This window comes from Notothenia coriiceps, unplaced genomic scaffold (genome assembly GCF_000735185.1).
Source record: "Notothenia coriiceps isolate Sejong01 unplaced genomic scaffold, NC01 NC01_scaffold00024667, whole genome shotgun sequence".
NCBI classification, from domain to species: Eukaryota; Metazoa; Chordata; class Actinopteri; order Perciformes; family Nototheniidae; genus Notothenia; species Notothenia coriiceps.
Genome location: NW_011357368.1, coordinates 5,921,701 through 5,946,345, shown reverse-complemented (window position 1 = coordinate 5,946,345; position 24,645 = coordinate 5,921,701). Strand labels below are relative to the sequence as shown.

Sequence of the window (24,645 nt, the reverse complement as noted above, 5' to 3'; positions counted from 1 at the left end):
AAGTACACCTTGGTATAATCCAGTGGCGGCTGATAAAAATAGATAATACATGAATAAATCTAACCTTATAATTCAAATCTATTTTTTTGAGCCGTCTTTAGATTCCCTCATTTGGTTCATTATAAGATCATTGTTTGGGTCAGCAGTGCCTTATGTAGAGTGACAGTGTTTAAAGGGGGGGGAAGAAGGCCATCCTCGGCACGGACTGAGCCCCTTGTACATTGAACACTATAAGGCGGCCCCTACTTGCATTTTCCTTCTTTTTAAAACGTTTTTTTGGGCCACTATTGCCTTTATTGGAGAGAAAGGGCTAAAAGGGGGGAGACAAAGGGACGTCCTCCTCCATAGGAGCGACTAAGCCCATAGTACATGGGCTTCTAGCTCTGCCAAGTGAGCTTTACTACATGCAGTTTCTTTCATTTTTTCAAAGTTTTGATGGGCTAGGGGAGATAGAGCTGATGACACATGTAAAGGGACCGCAGGCCGGATTCAAACTTAGACTGAGCCCTAGTACATGGGCTCCAACCACTGAGCGATGTGGCGGCCCTACACACAGTTTCTTAATAAGATAGGTGGCACAGTGTCAGCTCTGCCTGTCCCCGACTCTCCATCTACTCTCTATGTGCAAATGGATTCATTAGCCTTTTCACAATGTCACATTAGTCATCCTTTATTACGGTAATCCTTGGCTCTGCACCAGTAGCCTCTCATTCTCATGTATATTACCCCAGTCATTACAGCAATAGGATTACTTCAAAACTGTCCTTCTCCTCAACTGGAGGTACTAGCGGGTGGTGCTTGCTTTTAGCCTCTAATTGGATATCTTGGTTATGACTGGGACCTTTAATAAACCCTGTGATGAGAGGGGGGGCTGTGTAAGAGCTTATAAGGGGTCTCCTCAGAGACAAACCTCTCTGCACACCTACAAAGTCAAAGCATGGCTCCAGGCGTTTTACAACTGTTAATAGAGATAATTCAAGGAAAATGTATAAATTGGCTAGCTAAATGTAAACAAGTGTATACACCAGAGTTCCTAGAAAAATATTTCTACATTATATGATATGAATCTATTGGATTCTACACTGACAGTTTGACCCTCTGTGTGCCCAGAAGGTGGGATTTAAAGACTCATTTATGTGCACAAAATAATACATTTTACCCTTGAAATCAACATGATAATGAATACAAACACAATAAAAATGTATGTCAAATAATGTGCACACATATTCATTTAAATAATTTGAATGAATCTCATTTTAAATGTGTTCTACAGTACTAAATAATTTAAGTTGTTAAGCAATATGTTTGGAGACTCTTATTTTTTAATTGAAGTTTTCCTATCTGTAAAGTGATTTGGTTTTGTTGGGAGAGGCTGGCATTTCAGGTCTAATTTAGCCTGACGTAGTTCCAAAGCAGCTGGGCTGACTTTTTATTTGCTCCGTGTTGCAGCTGGAGGAGCAGCTGAGCCGTCTGCAGAGAGAGAAGAACGACCTGCAGTCCAGGATGGAGGAGGACCAGGAGGACATGAACGAGCTGATGAAGAAACACAAGGCTGCTGTGGCCCAGGTCTGCTTCTGCCCTCTCTTTACCGTAACAACGTGAACATCACAACCACCACTTCATGCTTCTGTTTCCTATATGCAACTTGAATGATTAATGAACACATTTTATAATGGAAATACAAAGAAATGAACAGAAGTTTAATCAAGCCACTTCATTAGTCCACACAACGTATTTGAATTCCTCTGTGACTGTCGGAGATCTCAGTTTACCCATAACACCCTGCTCTGCACAAGTCAACCGGAACCTCACTAATTTCTCATTGTTTTCGTCTGAAACTTGCCTCAGTCATGTGGAGAAATTGTAACTTTTTCCGCAGATTTTAGACTGGTTATATGCGTTGTATGCCTCAGGAAGTTAGCATACTACTCGCAAATGAGCTAAAAGGCAATTTCACATATTCAGCTTCATAAATATGTTACGGACTAAATAGTGTATTTTTATAACATTAATACAAATAAAAAACTCAGCTAGTTTTACACATGTTCAATCTTATTTCTCTAAAATACATCGCTAGCTTACTTACACCACCACCACAGGATTTAAGTGGGATAGTTGTTCTCCATACATCCCTACCAATTGAGACATTTTTAAAAGCCCCTCCCACCCATTCATCTAACTGTATATGCAGATGAACAGCAAGGGCAAAGTGGAGTGAAAGCGCTTCTTTTTCGCTGATGGATGAAGAGTGATCTGCTTCCACTGGCTCCAAATGAGTCCATCCTTCCTGTCATCATTGAAACAGTTGAATTCCCCGTGGGACCCACTGTAGCAGAGTGCTTCATCTACTGTGAAAAAAGCACTCGTCTCAAATGTTTCACTCGGGTCACATTGAGATAAGATTTTATTGATATGCCTTCTGCAGACTACAAAACATCTTTCCAGCAGATTTATTTGTCTAGGTAAAGTCACGATGTTGTCTTCATGTTTTATTGGAGCTACGTGAAGCTTTTTATTTCTCTGCATTCTAGCTGCATGTACAGTCTGCAGAGCTGATGCACTTGTTAAAATGAAATGCTCCTACAGTTTCATGTTGCTCGCTGACTTTGCTTCTGTCTTTGTGTTTTCAGTCGGCCCAGAACCTGGCTCAGATCAGTGACCTACAAGCCCAGCTGGAGGAGGCCCTGAAGGAGAAGCAGGAGGTTCAGGAGAAGGTAGATGCTGCTTTTCTGCCCTTAGCTTACCATTCAAAATCTGTTCTTTTTTTAAAGTACACGTCAGAGAAAGGCCAGTAGGAAGACGTGAGCCTTAAAGTCATGTCACATATTGTAAGGCTTTAAAAGACGCTAACTAACAAATAAAAAAACATAATTTATGTATCCTATCAAAATATGTCAGGGATCTCACTACTTCGTTGTGTTGCTGAAGAGTTGGGTTCCCAACCAAACTAAACCGACCACCAAAATATCGGGGTAAAAGATGTTCCTTTGCCTGATAACGTATTTTCATTTTGAGTGCAAAGGGTGTGAGTAATGATCTGGTGTTAAAACACAAAGCACCAGGCCTCAGATTCTCTACGTGGTAATTCTTTACATCACTGTTACTGAAGTGCATGAAAGAATATTGAATGGTAAAATATACAATCTCTTGTTTGTTTCTCTGTAAATTTGGTTTACAATTGTGGATGCTTAACTCCAAAGAGACTTTCAAAAGCGGGATTATGGTTAGGGTTAGGGTTTAGTAATATAGCAATTCAAAAAGGTTTGAGAACAGGATCCACTTTACCTCCCCTGACGCCGAGACATATCTCGAGTTTTCTCTGCTGCAGTGCCTATTGCAGAAGGCCATTTGCAAACTTGCTTGAATGTGCAGCCCTGCCTCTTTTGCCTTGGTCTATTAACAAAAAACAACCCTTGATGTAATCGATGTGTCATTGAGTAAGGATTGGCACTGGCAATATGTGACACATACACATTATGGTCTCCCAAGCTCAGATAAGCAATAATGCTGTACATGGTATAGCTGTCACCCTCATAATGACGGCTGCTGCGGAGTCTTTGGCCGTTTCTCAATCGCGAGGATGCTTGCTTGGCAGCACATGTCTTCCGAGTCACTTCCTTCCGAAGCTAGGCAAGATTCCTTCCTGGCAATCGGAAAACGAAGAGCGGAACATGCTAGCAAGTGTGCAGGTGTGCCCGCCTTACATTTTCCGCCATAGATTTTGGGAAATTGGTCCGTGCGCAAAGCATTGTGGGGATTTGAAGGACGCGAAGTCTACCCATGTGCAGCCTCGAAATTACCCCCAAACCAAGGACGCAGCCTCGGTGGAATTCCAAGTATGCTGGAGATTGGAACAGTCCTCCTTCGGCGGCACTCGATGACGTAGTATCCTTGAAATATTGGCTTGGAAGCCAGTTTCCTCGCGATTGAGAAACGGCCTTTGTCTCCATCAGACACAGCTGCCCCTGTCAAATCAAACACAGCCAAGAAAAGGCGAAGATCTAACCCCCTATCTCCCACCTTTCTCCTGTACAAGGGTTTGTATGAGCCATACAATTACTAACAAAGCACTTATATACTAACAAAAGACTGGCTTATCTAAAGCCAGTTGAGTAGCACTTGAAATGTTTGGCTCTATGAAACCTGATGTACTTATATGATTCTGTTTTATTCAAGGTTGTATCTTCTTGGTCGAATGTAAGTCGCTTTGGATAAAAGCGTCAGCTAAATGCAATGTAATGTAATGTATGACCCAAGCTCTGTATTTTTCTTTACTATGAAATCAACATCTATAGATTCAGTTTCAGGGCACGTATCTCCACTGAGAGGAACAGAAAATGCTGCAACTTACCTAAAGCTTGAAAGAAATCCACAATACCTCAACATTCTTCACTATGTATCACCGGTTGCATTTTGTTATTTAAAGTAGCAATATGAATGGTTTTAATCAGACAAATGATGCTTGTGTGGTTAGAGCTGGAGTCAATGTGTGGTTAGCCTAGCTTTGCATTAAGACCGGAAGCAGAGAGAAACAGCTAGACTCTCTCTGTCTAAAGCTTCACATGATTTAAGTCCAAGTGTACTACTGTCCTATGGTGGGTTGCCCATGCTGGTTATATGGGGTAAACACACTCAACCCAGATATAGATAAAGCTTTAAATATTTAAAATTAAAATGGAGATGGAGAATTTATAACTCAAAACATCAACAACTGTACTGATTGGTTGGAGTTAAAACTTCAAGCTCTTATTTAGGTTAATCATTCCCAGTGTTCTTTACTTTTTTTTTGGGGACCAATCATTTGAATAAAGGCTCTAAGGTCATAAGGATTAGCATCCATTAGGAGGTGGAGTTGTCTCAAAGCAATGAATACAGTGCTACAGATGATGACAGTCAAACCACATAAATATAGAAAAGTAGTGTACCCAGGACAGAGCCTTGAGTAACTAAGCATGTATAGATATGTAAAGTTGTGTATGTTTGTGTCATAGATACAAGCCCTCCAGAGCCAGCTGGAGTTCCAGGAGCAGTCCATGGTGGAGAAATCCCTTGTCAGCCGGCAGGAGGCTAAGATTCGCGAGCTGGAGACCAAGCTGGACTTTGAGAAAACCCAGGTCAAACGGCTGGAGGTGAGAAACGAAAACAAAGGTGGAGGAGTGCTGGCGTTGATAGGCAGCTGGTCGAGGAAGCCTCAGCATGCCATGGGAGGAGGTCTTGGGAGGTTAAAATGTATAAGTCATGATAAGCTGATTCTAAATGGCACCACATGTAAGGTACTGTACATGACCATTGCAAGTTAGATATTAGCATCAATGCTTTTGTGTTACGTTCACTCGACAAACCATTCCTTGTTGTGTCAAATCATGTTACGGTTTTGCCTGAGACAAAAAGCACAAGTGAGGGATAGAGGTAACCATCTGCATACTCCCAAGGACACATTGAATACCTCTCGCCCACTGATAGAATGAACCAGTGCTCAGTTTTGCAGGTTCGGTTTAGTAATTACTAACTGTGCAATGTGCTCACCGCAAGGCTAACTCCCTCTGCTTCTCGCCCTCCAAAGTCAAAATATGTATTTATTTAATGTGATTCTTTTTTTGCCTGGGGTGGAATTTGCAGAGTTAGGAAAATACAGACAGTTAGACTCTGCCTTGCTTTTGTGTGGCCTCTTAAGCAAGGGAATATTTCAAGTTGCCTGAGTAGTATAACTTATCAAAGCTGGAGGTAGCAGAGCTCAATCAATACAGATGTGAGGAGGAGGCACAGTAAAACACCCACTCAGAATGTGAAATATGGACAGGGCTGGTGGCTAATGCAGGAGCTAACTCGATGATGAAGCACAGTATGCTGCTGTCATTGATGCGCAGACTGAAGAAAGACTGCATAGAGGAGTCAGCTGTTCAAACATATGTGATGTTAGTCCGTTGCACCACTCCAATACATCATAGAAGTTAGGGTTGTACACAAATATGCATACTAGTAACTGTATTGATTTTCAAAAACACTGTTTATTCCTTATTACTGGTTTACATGCATGGATAAACTCAGTCAATAATTGATTTCATTTGCAAAAATATACCCCATTTATAGTATGTTCCCTTCCCAATTGGTGCTATTAGGTTTAGTATCACAGGGACTGTGATACATATGGTGCTTTGTTCTTAATACTGTTTTTGTTGTTTTCTAATCTATTATGGTCATTTTCAGGTTCACTTTTGTACTTTGTGCCTCTTCTGGGTCTGCTCTGATTGGTTAGCTGGTCTGCTCTGTTGTGATTGGTCAATCGGTTAGCGATGTCCCGCCCCTAGCCTATCACGTACAACGTGTTGGAGTGCTAGTCAAAAGGAGCGAGAATTTGACATAGTGAGGTCAAGTTTGAACCACGGATAAGCCCTTGCTGATCTTTGAAGGAGCCATATTGAAGTAAAAATATATATATTAAAAATGTTGCATAGCACCACTGCTTTCTAGTGTAATATCTCAACAAATATGGGATTTATTAATACCACATTTGTTATAGATATTCATGTTCCTCTAAGGATTAATTTGAATCATTTGTTGACCATCTAGCAACATCATCAGGTAAATATTTCAATTGTCCTGCTATTCTTGTCTGGGGAGACATGAAATACAATTCAGGACGTCATGATTCTGAAAGCTGAGTCTGAAGGCTAACCGGAAGCCAATCATAATTACAGTATGAACCTTCTATCCGAATCCGAATAGCTTTATTAGTCCCACAAACCCCTATGAACCATTGACCCTCTGACTGTTGGACCGTAATGTACCCCCTGAGCCTCAGCTGCCCAGTACTCGAACAGAACAGTGTGCATGTATCGGTCAGCATCTTGTCAGATGGCGTACAGTAATGTAAGGATTTCACTTTTTTTGCAGGACGACTACGGTAAGTAAATGTGACTGTACATTTATTTGTGTACTGTCCAAATTTGTATAATGTATGTATGTTACCATTGTGAGCTTATGTTGAACCTCTTTTATTCTCTTTGCCCCGCAGAGCCTTGTAGCTCGCCTCAAGGAGAACTTGGAGAAATTGACCGAGGAACGAGACCAGCGCAGCAGCGGTGAGATCCGAGAGAAGGAACAGAACAAACGGCTTCAGAGACAGATCCGCGACAACAAGGAGGAGACAAGCGAACTGGCCAAAAAGGAATCAGAGGCCAGCCGCAAAAAACATGAGCTGGTAAGGACGTGACAGGCAATAATGAGACTACTTCTAACAATGATCAATGAGCCTGTAAAGCATCCAGCGACAGCACTGTAGCAGCATTGATATGGTCAACCTCTGCTCCACGTCCGCTCACTCTCGTCTCATTAACAGGAAATGGACATTGAGAGCTTAGAGGCTGCGAATCAGAGCCTGCAGTCAGACCTTAAGCTGGCCTTCAAAAGGATCGGTGACCTGCAGGCAGCCATCGAGGACGAGATGGAGAGTGACGACAATGAAGACCTCATCAACAGGTACACAAAAAATCACTTCTGGGTTGGAGCTTTCCCCTCAAAGTCATCCTCGCTTTTAAAAAAAAACAAAAAACATTTGGCCATCTTTATGAAATGTGTTTTTCAAAAAATGAATAGGAATTTTGTAAATGTCCCCTCTGTGAGATGAATAAAGGTATTCTGATTGTGTCTATTACAAATATACAATTATCCACTGATTTTTCTAAGATGTTTTATAGCTTACAATTTGTAAGTAATTGGTTGCAATTTCCATTCTTACTGCAAAATGTTTACTACAATTGTAAAAACCGTACGATGCTGTTAAATGCAGACAAACATCTGGATTCTGACTTACATTCTATGTAGAGTTGTTTCTCTACTACTCTTCTACTCGCTATAAATGCTCATTCTGCCATGTTAGGATGCTAGGATCAAATGGTTACATGTGACATCAGCTTCCTGTTGTATCTGATCTATTTTTCTTTCCCAAGCGTGACAAGAGCAGATTGAAATCAGTCTTACGTCTGTGTGTAGAACAAAGCTTTGACTTAGATATCCAGCTTCCATTGTGCCTGCAGAGACAACAAAGCCACGACTTGCTCTCCACCTGTAACTGGCACCCAGCGCTGAAGCCGCAGAGGAAATACATAAAGACACATTTTTACATTTGTCCTTCAATACGGATAAAACAATGGAGATACAACAGGATAATAAGTGAGCTGTAGGCATTGGACGGTGTATGTTTGAACTTTAGACTGTCAGGCTAGCTGTTTCCCTTTTCCTTCCAGTCTTTATGCTAAGCTAGGCTAACCATCCGTCGTTAATACACACACCTATTGTGAACATTTCTCTCAGAAAGAAAGCAGAGTCCTAACTCCGGAAATAAGTTATCATTTTAGCACTTCCGGGCTTCCTCGTCGAGAAATTAATAGATTTTTTGCGGGATAGATTCCAGAAATAAGATGTATGGTTAATACAAGCTTAGGAAATTGTTAAGATTTGTTCTATGATATAACATATGTCAGTAAACACCAACCTGGTGAACATCTGAAGCGTTAATGTGTCTTAAAAGAGGTTGTCGCTAACAAGTGGCTAGTCTACTAAACTTCATCAGGCCAAACATCAGCAACCATTAGCTTAGCGGTGACATGAAGTCATGCGATCGTCCTGTATGTAGTTTGTTTATAGCCTAATGTGTTAATATGAGTAGATCATCCTGCTGAAAAAAACATGTAAATATCCTAAATATGTGTTTTTCTAAGATCTTATTTTCTGCAATATTCCAAAATCCAATATAAAACTCTGGTCTTTTTTGCGGAGGGAGCCCTTAGGATGCTAACTCCCGGGTCAAACTACAGAAATACTTTTTACTTCAGCACTCTTTCAGATGAGGGAGTGAATTAGTCACACTGAAATGATCTCTTGATAAAGCATCTCTCACGTTGTATTATACACAGCCCAGTCCTCAGTCCTCTCTTAGGCACCTGCTGAGCCTTACAGTCTCACACTTACACACTCACACACACACACACACACACACACACACACACACACACACACACACACACACACACACACACACACACACACACACACACACACACACACACACACACACTCAGGGTCGTCCTCCCTTTCTGTATGCAGTACTAGAGCAGGATGAGGTGGCATGCTGAGTCCCTGCATGCCTTACAGTCAGTTCGCCAAAAGCAAATCAAAACTGGGTCATCCCAGCAACTGCCATAACACACATTTATAGAGACATTTTGAACCATCATTCATTAAAGCATTATTTTTTTCCTAAGATACTTTCAAGCTTCTCTCATGTTCTACGTATTATTTTTGTCTTAATTCTTATATTGTGTTTTTCTTTTCTGTTGTCGTTTGTTTTTCCTGTTTTCTTTTCTTCTCTGTCCCTCCACCCATCATCATCACGACCAGTTTGCAAGACATGGTGACAAAGTATCAGAAAAGACAGAACAGAGCGTGAGGAACCTTGACTTGTGTTTTCTTTTTTTGAACCACTGGAAATGATGCAGTATTCTCCAGTCTTTGAACATTTATTTGAGAGGTTGATATCGAAGAGAGAAAAGTTTTTCTCCGGGTTTAGATACGGTCCAGTTAGCCCATCACTTTCTGGCTGTCACACTGTTAGAAACGAGCTGATATTTGAAGGGAAAATCCCCCTGACAGAAGAAATAGAAACAATTTGGAAGGCTCCTTGGCATTCTTGGCCAATTTTGTGATTTTCATCTATTTCAAGACATCAACTATTGGTGTCAGGCCCTCAGAATCAAAGAGCGATGGCTCAGTTCCAGATGCACACATGTTCAACAACTCAAAGGCCTCATGGCAGATGCAGAGATATAGTGAATCCAAGAAGGGGGGGATTTCCTTTTGATGTGTGAAGGCTCGGGGATAATGCATCATCAACAGTGCTCAGAGATTCCTTCATAACACACAGTTGACTCTTCATTGCATGCCCTCACATGCTGAGATGCATGAATACCACTGACCATATGTTACTTGAGTCCCAGCATGAAACATCTCTCCTTCCTCGGAGTCTCTGTAACCGCTTTGCAAAGCTTTGAATTGAAAGGCATATTGTCTTGATCTCTCAAGTGATCCCCCCGGAGGCCCAGACCTTCCTCTCACCTCACCTTCACACAGCCGGGAGGGTGTATCCAGCTGTGTTTACCGCCTTGGTCTTAGGGCATCATGTCGGACTTCATGGTGTCATGTATGAACAGCGGTCTGCAGTGAGTCAGCCTCTGGCTCCCAGAGGCCACCTTAATATTTCATGGGCCCGCTCCAGGGCTGGATGTGACTGCAGCTCAGTGGCGTCTGCCCTCCTGACAGGGGACGAAAAGAGTGTGTTCCTCATCCATCTTTGACTCGCACCTGCTTAATAATGCAGAGCGCTCAACTGTCGGACAAAAAGCTGCCTTGCTCACCGGGCAAGTAGCACGCACGCACGCAGCGTTAACCTGTGGCCCTCAGCCAGTCCGTGCCCTGTCAGTGTGAGGGGGGTGGGGGGGCTGTTGTCAAAGACACCAATGTGTTTATTTATTTGTAAATTAGAACTCCAGAGCTCACTTTAAACTACATTTTCATTTGAAATATTCCTGACACTAACCTGTGAAAAGTATAAGTATAAACATATGCTTCTCAAGCTTCTAAATGAACATCCAAATGTGGTTGTCCTTATTCTTCAATACTGCTCAGATACTGCTGAAAGATAAATGTGTTTACTTTGGCTCAGCTGTCAATCAACATGTTCTCAGACAGCCAACAGGGGCTTGGAGGATGACATAATATCACTGATGCATCTCCAAAGACCTTCTCTCTTACTTAAAAAATCTAAAGTGGAACTCACTTTACCCCAGATATTTGATTACACTAAGGAAAGGCTTTTCTCGCTTCATATGACATCTAATGAATGACTGTTCAAAGCCACTGCTCTTGACAGTGTACGTTTTGCAGCACAGATGAACTGTGGTACCTTCTCTTGTGGCGTGGGGGCTGAGAGGATGTTTCCCCACGGTCTTGGAGACGATGCATATGCCTGTCTGCGCTGCAAAGCCACAGGGACTTCTCTAGGTCGACAGTTTCATATATCGGAGGCATGAACAGTGGCGTCCGTAAGACCCAGGGACACAGAGGAGCGGAGCAGAGCAGGAGGATCTATAGAAGCTAATGATGAATGTAATGGTGTGTAACAGAGATGTACAACCAATGGAGGCGGGATGTCACAGACAATTAATGTCTCCTCAGCACTGTGTTTGTTTGCTTTCCCCAGGCTCTCGGCAGGGCTTAACTAATGGTATGGTGGTCAAGGACATAAATTGTGTTTGACACCATGTGTGAAGTGCGCAATTATATATTGCCCACAATTGTGGTTCTGGCTGTAGAACCTGCGAGCTCTCTTATGTGCTCTGAATGTATAACAAAAGTGTACACAGATAAGAAAGCCTTTGGAAAATAGTGACACAAAATATGAAAGCTCTTTTAATGAAATCTGAGTTATAAATCGTTTAATACTATAATTTATTTTTACTACAATATTCGGTCGTAGCATTTCTAGTGTGATGACTGTTTTGAGGCAAATGCTGTGTCTCAATTCAGATACTTCCCTTAGTACACTGCGATGGCTTGGACTGTGAACATTTGTTGTATTTCAACCAGGAAGCGTTATCTGAAATACACTCGGCTGCTGTGCCCTCGACAGAAGTGTTAGTGCTGCAGCTAACAGCGGCTATCGACTAGCTGCTTTTAGCTAACTAGCAAACAGAAATGTTGCTAGCAATGTTATCGTTTGTGGTTGCAAATCATTACAGGCAGCTCAATCAACCCTATAACATTTATGGTTGCTTCTTAACACTATGATAGTGGTATCTTTATCAAATACAAAAAAAACACACACAAAACGTTTCGTTTACGGTGCTGTGTTGACCAGTGCCGCAACTTTAATTAAAAAGTGGTTGTTCAGTATGTTAAGTGTCCAGCATTCAGTCTTATAAGTGCACTTTAGGTACTTACAGTGCATTTTGCTATACTTCGCACTGGGACAAACGTATGCACTCAAAATGCCAACAGTACAGAAGTATTGAGACACAGAGTGTCTTTGTCAGCCTTACCCTTTCCACACACAGAGGTCCTGTGCTTCGTATTTCCACTATCCACCCTGAACCCTGCCTATGACTTGTGTGGTACTAGAACACACCACACATTGGGAACTGACTTAAAACAGTCCAGGCAGCAATTACCTTTCCTCCCTTCAAAACATATTGGGCATAATCATTTCAAGGACAAAGAGTTGCTGACCATGAGCCTCTGAAACTGTCATTTTTTGTTGAAAGGAGACTCGCCAGTCTCACTACGAAGGGAAAACAACTTTAACTGCACTTGCTTTGCCTATTTTCATATGTTCGAGAGGTAAGAGTTTTTATATTTTAAACGCGTTTTGCCAGTGACCACAAAGGTTATAAAGGAATCATTTATAAAAGCTCCAGGAAAGAGTTGACTCAACAAAACTTAACCAACGCACAAATCCTTGCGAGCCTTTAACTCTTGAAAGGGTAAAAAAAAGAAAACATGTTATACATGATACTGTAACCTACGTAATACTCCTTCAGTTATGTGTATTCATTCTTTTCTCAAAAGCCCCCAGAGACAGACAATGAATTACATCTTAAGAGTTGGTCGCCTCCCTCCTCAGCTTTGGTATGAATGCTCTCCTAGCATTACCGCCCAAGGTTGTTGTATTCCATGAAAGCTTGCAAGATATGGATTTGGATCTCAATGGCCATTATTTTTAAATAATGTATACGCTTTGAAATCACATAAACTAATGATGTTGTTATTATCATAGTTTAAGTGGGCCTTTGTGAGCTCTGCATGCTGGAGAAAATAATGTTTTCCTCTCTCTTCCTCGGCAAGATGGGAGGCTTTCTGAAACAGATGCAGAGACGTTGAGCCACCCTCTGATGTCTCTGTAGGACTATTAAGCTGGAACAACTTAATTTCACAGCAACACACAAGCACTGGGCTTTGACGGCACTTAATGAGTGCTGCGCTCTCTTCATCCGTGTCAAATTTTATGACAAGCCCTCTTTTTTACTCTGTGGCTCGAAGTGGTTCGTGAATGTGTAATGATGATTGAGAGGAAAAACAGCGCAGTGCCCAGCTGTGTACCAAATCATTCTGTCAAGAAGGGAAATGACTGGTGTATGCATATGACTGCGTGTGTGTGCAGGACTGGTGATGAAAATAATTATCAGATGAAAGGTACATTTGGACGTTTCCTGCGAACAAAAGTTTTCAGTTTTTTTCTATCTTTAATCCTGGTAACATTGATAGGACTGTAAACAAATGGAAGTGGACCATTCCTCTAATTTCATCGTTTTTTATTTTGGTTTTGGTTGTTACGCTCCTATTGTATGAGGTTTATGCAAATGTGCTATATAAATAAAACTTGATTTGATTTGATGCAGGTATTTCCTGCTGAAGGCTGTTAGACTGAAACACAGACAAATATAACAGGGTCATTACAAATCTGGAAAAGTCATGGAAATTCATAATGCTAATTCCAGGCCCTGGAAAAGTTATGGAAACAATATTTTTCCCAAAGTTTTGGAAATGTAACTAAAGTTGCATCAAATATAATTTATATTTTAGCTAATCGCCGAAATAGTAATACTATAATGATAATAAATACTGTATCGTATAGTAATGAAACGTAAAATGGCATTTAACTGTCGAGGTATTTTGCTGGTGAGAGATTTTAGTTGCTTTAGCGTGTAGAAGCTAGTAAGCCAACTATTTGATTTGTTTTAGATAGGCACAACATGTTTCATATGCAGACCTTATTTTCCTCTTTCCATGTTAAAATAAACAATTTTCAGTGTTACCACTGAGAAAGAGTCATTATTTTGTTTATGGAAAATTAGGTAAAGGTCATGGAGAAGTCATTGAAAATTAATTGTGAAAAAGTGTATGAACCCTGATATAAGTATTGAATAATAACCGACTAAAATATCTACACATTATGTCACGAGTATGTTTACTGCTAAAGCTTTGTGTCCAATGAAAGCCAGGTGCAGCTCCTCTCAGAGAGTTTGTTTGCTCAGCTGAAGTAAGAACGATTTAGATACCTGCATAGTGTTACTGAATCTCATTACTATGGCCTCATTTGACCATTTATTGTTTTATGTCAGTGCATTTCAGCAAGCAAGCTGTCATAAGAACACCTTAGATTGCAGCATTACACCCAATCTCAGTCTGAAACCACATTATATTGAACATATTTAGGTTTAAAGACCTAATTAATAATGGCTTGTGAACCACAACATATTGAGAACACAAGGTAAGCTTGAGGGAGCCCGTTACAAAACAACACAAACGCGGGTCTTAGTATCAAACAGCGGGGAAGCAAAACCTTAATAACTCAATGGTTTGATGTTTAGGCCCTTTGGCATCATTTAGATGCAAGGTGTCTATTGAGTAATATTCCTCATTATGTTGAGAAAAGTTATTGCATGTTTAAAAGGATGCCACTTATTCTGGTACTCTGATAAAAGCTTTTGTTCTTTGCCAAAACATGAGTATAACCAAATGAAATGGAGGCCAAAATATTTATATAATTTGTTTCTGGTATTTGAACGCCACTATATGTCAGTTTAGTCAAGTCGGAAAATATCTTCTGAGAAATCTTTCTGAAGTGAACTCCGCAGATTTAACATAGCACGTGTCAATCAAGAAGAAGAAACAATCCAAACATGCACCCAAACTACAGATACCATCTTTAATATTCAATGCATTCTTCTTTGTTGCCAAATCGTGCCGTCTACATTTCCCAAAATGCAACTCTGCTTCATAGGTTTTGTCAGAGATTCAGGTGTGTTATGCTGGTAGCTATGGCTCTGCAATACTAAGCATTGTATGACCCCTTTACAGCACCAGGCAGGTGTTGAACACATTGTCAGTTTAACCCCAAATCAACCACCTATTTGAAATAAAGTTATTTTAAAAAACAAGGATAGTTCCTATATGCAGGCTCTCTCACTGGTTCTTGTTCCTGTCATGGTGCTACTGGGGCTCTGGGAGAGGTAAAGGTAGAATGTGTGTTGGTTGCCTGAGATGCTAACTGCAGGACCATGAAAGCGCTCGTCTAACAGTGACAGCAGGAAGAAGCTGCTGCGTGGTGTGGCATGTTTGTGTGCTTACTGGTGCTTTTTGAGCATGTGCTGCCTTTTATTATGAATAAATGTCACTATCCCTCTTTGCTTCCACATTAACACTTACAGCCTGTTGTTCATTGTTTGGATCCACAGCTACAGAGAAATACAGGAACTTTTCCACCAGTGTTGTCTCTCCTTTCACACTAACATTTGTTTTGCCTTTTGCTCTCCTCTCTGAATGACAATTTATTACGGTTTTCTATTCATAACCTCCTCCGCATCTCTCCTTTGCTTCCTCTGACTTGTTCTCCTGTCTCTGACTCCTCTCCAGTCAGGGCGATTCAGACACAGACTCTGAGGTGGAGGACCGTGTAGACGGGGTGAAGTCATGGTTGTCTAAAAACAAAGGATCCGCCAAAAACCTCTCAGATGACGGCAGCCTCAAGAGCTCCAGGTCAGTACAAAGGCAGCTGCTATTACTAACACTACAGCAGCTGTTACTAAGTAGTCTACCTACACATTTGACTGCTTCTGAACTATGTCGGGATGAAGTTAATGCAATAGCAGTAGAGCACTTGGTTGAAATAAGGTGGGAGCTATTACTTACATGTGTTTCGAAGCTGCTTTGTCTTTATTGTCGTCCGCTCGGTGAAAAGGAGACTTCTTTTTTTCCAAACAAACCACCTCCATGGTAGATTTATCGACCTGCCCACTGGCCAGCTGGCGTAGTCTACCTGAGCCGCTTGCTGAGATTAATGAATGTGTCTGCTAGCTGACAGCTTCCAATGCTCCAGATTTGTCTCCTTACCAGAAGATTTAACTTCACTCCCTCACCGAGCCACTCCCAACTTTAATAACTTTTTGAGCTTTCAAATCTCTCTTAGCAGCATGTCCCCACAGACAAACACTGTCTGATTCCCCAGCACTGACTCCTGTAATGTCTTTAAAATCAATGGGACTTTAATGTCAATTTATTTCCCACAAGGTATATCGGAAATCCTGCCTAGCTGTCAGTCCTTCACATAGACCCACGTCATTAGTTTCTTATCAGTTGTCTACAGCTATACTATCCTTTCTCTGTCTTTCAGTCATTGCTGTACTCTCATTTTGCTGAATTTCATTAGGTAACATTCTACTACAGGAGCTGCCCTCTTGAAATGATGACACCATATGTAACACAGAGTGTGCACAGTTGTATAAAGAGGCCTAAGAACCAATCTCAGCCTGTTAGCATGAGCAACCTAGCTGCTATATTAGCATTTGAACAACTAAGCTTGTTATCTCTCTAAATACATTCATAACCAAATTGACGCAGACTCATAATTAGTATTTCAAAACGTCATATGTTTGTCTGCTGACAGTAATATGAACACACACACATTGGTCTGATAGCGCTGGCTAACCTTAATGTCAGTGGAAATGCGGTTAAGCTAGCTAGCGACATGTTTAAATATGCATATAATCACGTTATAGAAAGTTAAAGTTACTTCTCTCTACATGTCCACTCAACGTACTGTAGCAAATGTTAAGGCCAGATTAGAGTCCTTCATCAAATCTGTGAGATTTAGGTTTCAACCAAAAGCATTTACTGTCAAGAATAGTAAGACTTAAGGGATACAACTCAAACGTTGCCTTTCATTTGGCTAGATGAGGGTTTTTTGCCATTATGCCAAATTGGACAAAACATCTACCGTAATTTTCGGACTATAAGGCGCACCTGAATATAAGCCGCAGCAGCGGCATACCACTCTCGGTTCCACTNTCATTGACTAGGTCCCCCCGTGTGGTTCTGGGATTTTTGCTCACCGTTCTTGTGATCATTTGGACCCCACGGGGTGAGATCTTGCGTGGAGCCCAAGATCTTGGGCTCCACGCAAGATCTCACCCCGTGGGGTCCAAATGATCACAAGAACGGTGAGCAAAAATCCCAGAACCACACGGGGGGACCTAGTCAATGACCTGCAGAGAGCTGGGACCAAAGTAACAAAGGCTACCATCAGTAACACACTACGCCGCCAGGGACTCAAATCCTGCAGTGCCAGACGTGTCCCCCTGCTTAAGCCAGTACATGTCCAGGCCCGTCTGAAGTTTGCTAGAGAGCATTAAGATGATCCAGAAGAGGATTGGGAGAATGTCATATGGTCAGATGAAACCAAAATAGAACTTTTTGTTAAAAACTCAACTAGACGTGTTTGGAGGAGAAAGAATGCTGAGTTGCATCCAAAGAACACCATACTTACTGTGAAACATGGGGGTGGAAACATCATGCTTTGGGGCTGTTTTTCTGCAAAGGGACCAGGACGACTGATCCGTGTAAAGGAAAGAATGAATGGGGCCATATATCGTGAGATTTTGAGTGACAACCTCCTTCCATCAGCAAGGGCATTGAAGATGAAACGTGGCTGGGTCTTTCAGCATGACAATGATNTGATTACACACACACACACACACACACACACACACACACACACACACACACACACACACACACACACACACACACACACACACACACACACACACACACACATATATTTATAGTGTATATAGACAATAAATAAAAGTTATTTGTTTTTAGTAATATATTTATGCATTCATTTTTTTGTTCTCCAAACATACTTAGTGAATTGGATGTTAAATAGTCATAAATAGCAATTAGTATTATATTTGCTTATTGCTTTATTTCTAGTGTTTTTTTCGATCCAATATTTACACGCTATGGTAATAAGCTGGACATAATGCAGAAGGTCAAACAACTCATTTAAAGTATGACACATTGAGCAACATATAGGTTCAAGGTTCCATGTTCAAGGCTTTTATTTGTCATACTTGCATAGCTACAGTGTGGTTATGTCGATGGAAATCTTAGCTCACAGGCTCCTCCAAAAGTGCAACATAATAAAACTAAAAAACTGAATAAATAGTGCAAGTAAATACAAAAATAAAATTAAAATAGTGCAATAAGGGTCTATATACAAGTGATTGTAATATTATATATTAGATAGATACTTTGTAAGTTGCAGCCAGATGAATGTTATGGATATTCTTTCAAAAAGTGCAGGTGTTTAACAGTCTCATAGTCCGTATAGTCATTATATTGAAATAGCCAATCTATAAATAGGCTGTTCAACATGATCCCAGCTAAGTTAATAAGCAGTCTCAATAGCAACAGGAAGAAATGAGCTGTGACGAAGTTAAACACAAATACATGTTCTCAATCTTGATCTACAAAGGTTTTCCACACCTCTATTTGCATATTAGAAAATCATTTCTGAAATGGCATACAAATAGAAATAACTGCGTATTTCCTACTCACATTGTCATGCTAGATTGCAATAACTTCTTAAGAGTGCTAAACTTTTTTAAAGGAATTTGAGATCTGACTATGATTCCCCAGCAATATGCTGACATTTGTAATCACAATTGTATTTGGGACCCAGTGCACGAACAGGCCAAAGAATCGGAACGAAATTATTTTACACTGCTTAAGAAGAATCAAGCAACATCAAAAGCGGGAAGTGTTGTTTATGATTAACTTTCAAAAGTCACCTGGAGGGAGGGTGTTGTCAAGTTCGTTTTGGCTCAAATTAGTCTTTTTATCATTAACTGATTGAAGCTAATCATACATTTGGTTTGAATAGGCCTGTTCAAGATAAAAAATAACAAGTGTACAAAGAAATGCTTGTGACAGGCACATTAGACAGCAGTTCATGTATAATGCGGAAAGAAAAAAGTATTTAGTCAGCCACCAATTGTGCAAGTTCTCCCACTTAAAAAGATGAGAGAGGCCTGTAATTTTCATCAATAACAAAAGTTCATCTCAATACTTTGTTATATACCCATTGTTGGCAATGACAGAAGTCAAACGTTTTCTGTAAGTCTTCACAAGGTTTTCACACACTGTTGCTGGTAACAGTGTGTTTGGGATCATTGTCATGCTGAAAGACCCAGCCACGTTTCATCTTCAATGCCCTTGCTGATGGAAGGAGGTTGTCACTCATCTCACGANTCCGGGGGGATGCTCCCCCGGGAAGGTTTTTTTAAATATTGAAGTTGAAAGCATCAATCTGGTGCACTTTGAGAGCAACATGAAGAGATCTATGGATACGGTATCCATAGATCTCTTCATGTTGCTCTCAAAGTGCACCAGATTGATGCTTTCAACTTCAATATTTAAAAAAACCTTCCCGGGGGAGCATCCCCCCGGACCCTCCTAGAGGAGGTGAGGACCCCCCTAGAGGAGGTGAGGACCCCCCTAGAGGAGGTGAGGTCCACCCCCCACTCGCACATAGCACTTTACCCCTGCCTATATGCCGTGAGCTGATTATGGAGCCTTCATTGTAACAGTAATTCAGATGCAATTAGCCTATATAAAAGGCCTCAAATTGGAAGCATTGTCTGGGCCGTCAGTTTCACTCAATTCTGCAATAGGTAGATCTCGCCTTTCACCTAGGCCGAGGTCGGTGATCTTGGGCTTAAAAAGGTTGGTGACCACTGCACTAGCGGGAGCTGGCATACCACCAGTGGTACGCGTACCACAGGTTGAGAACCACTGATCTAGACGCTTCAGTAATGAACAATTACAGGCCCATATCAAACCTCCCATTTCTAGGTAAAATCAATGAAAAAGTAGTCTTTCAACAGTTGAGTAATTTCTCGCATTTAAATAACTGTTTCGATGTGTTCCAGTCAGGCTTTCGCCCAAACCACAGCACTGAGACTGCTCTTGTAAAGGTCTTCAATGACATCCAGACAGTGGCAGAACTTCAGTGTTAGTATTATTAGATCTCAGTGCTGCGTTTGACACTGTTGACCACAACATATTACTAGACCGACTCGAAAACTGGGTGGGACTTTCATCAACAGTTCTAAATTGTTTTGAATCCTACTTAAAAGGACAGAAACAACGTTGTTTCTATAGGTAAATACACATGTGAGTTGACAAATATGACATGTGGGGTACCTCAAGGCTCCATCTTGGGGCCTCTTCTCTTTAACATCTACATGCTACCACTGGCTCAGATAATGAAAAACAACAAAACAAGTTAACATAACTATGCAGATGACACACAACTTTACGTAACAATTTCACCAGGAGACTATGCTCCAATTCTAACACTGAGTAAGTGCATTGAACAAATCAATGACTGGATGTGTCAGAACTTTCTCCAATTAAACAAAACTGAGGTAATGGTTTTTGGAGCCAAGGCAGAACGTATAAAAGTTAGCGCTGAGCTTCAGCCAAACAACAGATAAAGCCAGAAATCTAGGTGTAGTCATGGAGTCTGACCTGAGCTTCAACAGTCACATTAAAACAGTTACTAAATCAGCCTACTACCACCTAAAGTCCGAGTCGGATAATTCATTTGGAAATAAGGCATACAATCTCCTCTCTATACATATTAAGAAAACATTAATCTAATTGTTGACAAATGATAAAGACTCCTGACATAATTGTTCAAATGATTTCGGAGTTGACTGATGCAAAAAAGGTTGCAGCTTGAGAAAGACTCTTGAGGGACCTGCAGAGGATGTACCTTGTCCTGTGCAGACAGCATCTTGGACTCCAGCTCTCTCTTCTCCTTCATCACCTTCTGCTTCTCATCGTACTCTTCTTCAAGCTGGACCTCCATTTGCTTCAGCTAGAAACACAAAAACACTCAGCAGTGAGTACACGCACAGTTCTGTGTGAGCACATGGGAGTCGTGCACCCTTTGACCATAACATATTTGTGTATATATATATAGTCTTACAGAAGAGCTTTACAGCTAAATGTGAGAACAAACATTTTGAGTTCTGAGATTACAGCCCGAATTTAGACTTTAAAAGGTTACATAAAAATTGGTTTAAATTTGAATATCTTTTTGAAATGTGGCCCTAATCCTCTTCTGTTACTTCTAAATAATATTTCATAGTACTATTATTAAGTGTAAACCAATAAAAACGTCTATTGTCCCATTATTGGCAATAAAAAGCTGCCACTTAAACACTTTTATATGTTGATTTATTTTGATAATGCTGTTATTTAGGGCTGCAAATATAATATAAATATCATATCGGAATTGCAATATGGACTAGCGCAATGTCCAAATTGCAGTAAGCACAATTTTGTGAAGGCAAAATATGTGAAAATACAATTCTGAGAGAAGTATGGTGGAAGAGCAGAGAAGTCCTGGCCTGCAAACAGTATTCTACAGACTTGATTGAAATGATCGTTTGGTCCAGATTATAATTCATTTATATGATCATGTTCAAATGTAAACAAAAATGCCAAAGCTAGCAGCTTTATGGGGATGACGATAGATGAACCGTAAAGAAGAACAGATTTTCAGGATCCCGCCAATATGAAGGGTAATACTATCTGTAACAAATGTGCAAGTCCATAAGATATTTTACAAGTTGGTTAAAGACATTGAGCAGCTGGTGGCTCTACAGAAAACTTAAGTCAGCAGTAGCTTGTATGTTCATAATCTTTTGATGCATACAAATAAGCAAGGTTTCATGTTGGGGCTAACGGAGCATGGCATAAAATGTCCAATTTACACTTTAAGGCCATTTCCTTTGTGTATTTATTCAGCGTCCTCAAAAACTGCATCTCTATGTTAATGAGCTTGACGCTCGTCAACTATCAGCAGGATGGCGGGGGAGCCTCGGGGAAGCAGTGTGTGGACCTGTCAGCGCAACTTACATGATGCCGAATTTAACAAACACCTTTAAATAATTGGTTTAAACGGCATAATCTCATAATAATAAGGACGATCGTCCATTCTGTGATTCTCCAGAGCACACATGTTGTGATATTAGGGTCATGCAGAGTGAGATGAGATCGCTGTCCCTTTAAGAGAGAGAGAGAGAGAGAGAGAGAGAGAGAGAGAGAGAATATGAGAACATATGAACATGACTCTTCTGTTAGACGGTCTTTACTAAGGTCACGAGGTCGTCGAGACATCGTTTATCGATTACTGGAGGTTACATATACTGACACAAGGCTACGTCCGACTTCTTCGTCGACGCGCTGTACCTCCGATCGACTCCTGGTCCTCCTCCTCGACCTGCTCGTCCGGCCGTGGTAGGTCTTACAACCTCGTCCATCGTCTACGTTCGTGTCCCTTATAAGTCGGAGGGAAGTAATTAGAAACAGTCTTTTTTTGTGTTGTATAAATAGAGTAGTTTCGTCTGTTGTACGTAAGTAAGTAAAAATCTGGACGAAACCAGAGATGATTGGACTCTCCGAATTTCGGTCTTCTGAGGTAGGTCGTGATAAGTAAACCTGTCCCCACCCCTTGGAGGTCGGGGGCCGGCATATGCGTTTTTTCTTTTTGTTAATTCTTTAGATCTGACGTTTTATTAATTTGTTCGCTCACGGACAAAAAGACCGGTTCCAGTCCCCAGGAACTTGTGTTGTGCACAGTAGTGCACCATATACAGAGCAGACTGTCCCCACGTCAGGACTGCCTCTCGTGGTCTTGCGGCGAGGTCTTGAAGTGTTTAACGTCATGGCGTATTCCTCGGCATGTGTACCCGGGAAAAAAAACGCGCACCGACACAGAATCAACTTTCGGGTCCACCACTTAGACAAGTAGACAGTATGACTAGTACGTCAGTTATTGAAACAACAATAATCGTAGACCAATCGATCGATACGATTACTTATATTCTTCGAAAAAGATGTATGTTGGTCACTCCATTTCCGTGTAGGAATATACTAGTAATATCAATTAGAGATTTTTATTTCTTTATTTCTTTGTCCAATATTGTATGATATACTGTCATTTTTTCAACAAAATTATTGTTCTTATGTCCAAAACTTCCCCTCACTAAACATTATAGGTATTTCTTTTATTTAGACGAATGTCCAGAATTTGTCTTGACCTTCGGTCTAATACCCACAACTCTCTACATATGGTATCTAGAAGAATACAACGAGAGTTCACGTGGGTCTAAATTTTTGTTTAGAAGGGCCCCCTAGTACGGTGGCCTGGGGGGATGCTCCTACCAATCCAGGGGGTTGAATTTAGTACAAGTGTCCTATCCTTTGATTTATGTAAACGTTGTAGACACCAGGTATATAAAGACAAAACCACCAGGTACGTGTTGGCACGTGCGTATGCGCTCAAGTACCATTCTATAGACCTAATTCTCCAACGAAAAAGAAACGTGTCGTACTTTCTTTCCGGTTCCCTTACCCCACACTAAAATCAAAAAATTCGCTCAGTTAGTAAACATGCCGGGAGCTCATTACCAACTTTTAACTTTACCGGGAACTCTCCTTTTTCCAAGGGGTGGGGACTAAATCTGATACAATAATATAGAACGTACAAACGGATTCCGATTAGACAGTGTGGACAATTATCTTTACTTTGATGCCAAACTTCAGTCGTGTAAACTCCGTCATTGTCATAGACGCAAACACAAGGTCCGGGTTCGAAGCAGACCTCTACCTCTGCCTCGCGGAGGCGTCTGAGTAAGGTTCCTCCACCTCTCGTTTCTTGCTACTCCCACCTCCTCTAGCCGTCAGGACGCGTTCTCACTGTGTGTGTAAAATTATGGTTTGTAAAATTTTGACAATAATTCTACGTCAGTACAATCGAAAAACAAGAAGTTAACACTAGTACCTCCCTCTGTGTCCACATGTTCAGATACGATGACCCGTGTCTTACTTTGCCAACAGAAAATTATCGATTCAATCGAACACTAAATATTACCCTAAAAAACCGTGACGACTAATGACAAATGAGGAGTTTAGCAGTGAAAAATGACAAATATGGTCCCCAGCCGTTGGACCGGTGCGCACGGTCGTAACCGTGCGCGTGGCATTGGTCACCGTGTGATCCTTATTCACCTTATTCACGTTTATAGAATTTCAACATAAAAGCCTAGGACCTTACTCTGCGACGGTCTCGCCGCAGGGGGGCAATGGACGTCTTACTTCGGTACCGTGCGTGCGTCCCCGCGGCAGAGAAATTAGGTCCGCTGAAAGACGGCGAAAAGGAGGCACCACGTCCACGACTAGCAAAGTGGTGCCTCCTTTTCGTGAAGTGATTAACGTCATGGGTATTCCTCGACATCGTTTACGCGTCAAAACTCAGCGACACATGAAATCAACTTTCGGGTCACCCTAACAGTAGAGAGTAGCTTTATTATACGATGTTCTCCCCCGCTGACCGGTTAGAACCCACAACTTGAAAGGACAGCCGGAGTGTCTGGCATCAGCTCCTCCTGTCTTCGTTGTTCGAAGTCCAAGTTATGGTGAAATCGAATTTACTGACCTCTCTCCGCTCGAGAACGAACCCTCCAGCAACGTAAATAAATCGACCAAGAATGACAAAAGTGTTTATGTGGTGTCCGTAGACAAAAAGACGAATGGGCAAAGTGAAGGTCTTGTATGTGTGCAAGGGAGTGACAGCCGAGATTTGGTAGGTTTTTGTTTGTGTGTACGTGTTCGGTGTGGGGGAGAGAGAGAGAGAGAGAGAGAGCAGAGAGAGAGAGAGAGGGAGAGTAGAGAGAG

General features: G+C 41.3%; 1 protein-coding gene across 1 annotated transcript; it reads left to right on the top strand.

Moving 5' to 3' along the window:
• Nucleotides 1-830: 830 nt before the first annotated feature.
• LOC104955451 (unconventional myosin-XVIIIa-like) lies at nucleotides 831-16,823 on the top strand. The gene is made up of 8 exons (XM_010782778.1): nucleotides 831-875; nucleotides 1,450-1,566; nucleotides 2,631-2,714; nucleotides 4,992-5,129; nucleotides 7,016-7,201; nucleotides 7,340-7,479; nucleotides 9,400-9,444; nucleotides 15,469-16,823. Exons 1-8 carry the CDS (start codon nucleotides 831-833, stop codon nucleotides 15,830-15,832), a joined length of 1,119 nt encoding a protein of 372 aa, XP_010781080.1. The 3' UTR covers nucleotides 15,833-16,823.
• The last annotated feature ends 7,822 nt before the right edge of the window (nucleotides 16,824-24,645 follow it).

Coding starts and splice junctions, on each gene's coding strand:
- LOC104955451 (XM_010782778.1), top strand. CDS start 831: ATGACTGGGACCTTTAATAAACCCTGTGATGAGAGGGGGGGCTGT. Junction 7,202..7,339: donor GCCGCAAAAAACATGAGCTG/GTAAGGACGTGA, acceptor TCTCATTAACAG/GAAATGGACATTGAGAGCTT. Junction 9,445..15,468: donor CAGAAAAGACAGAACAGAGC/GTGAGGAACCTT, acceptor ACTCCTCTCCAG/TCAGGGCGATTCAGACACAG.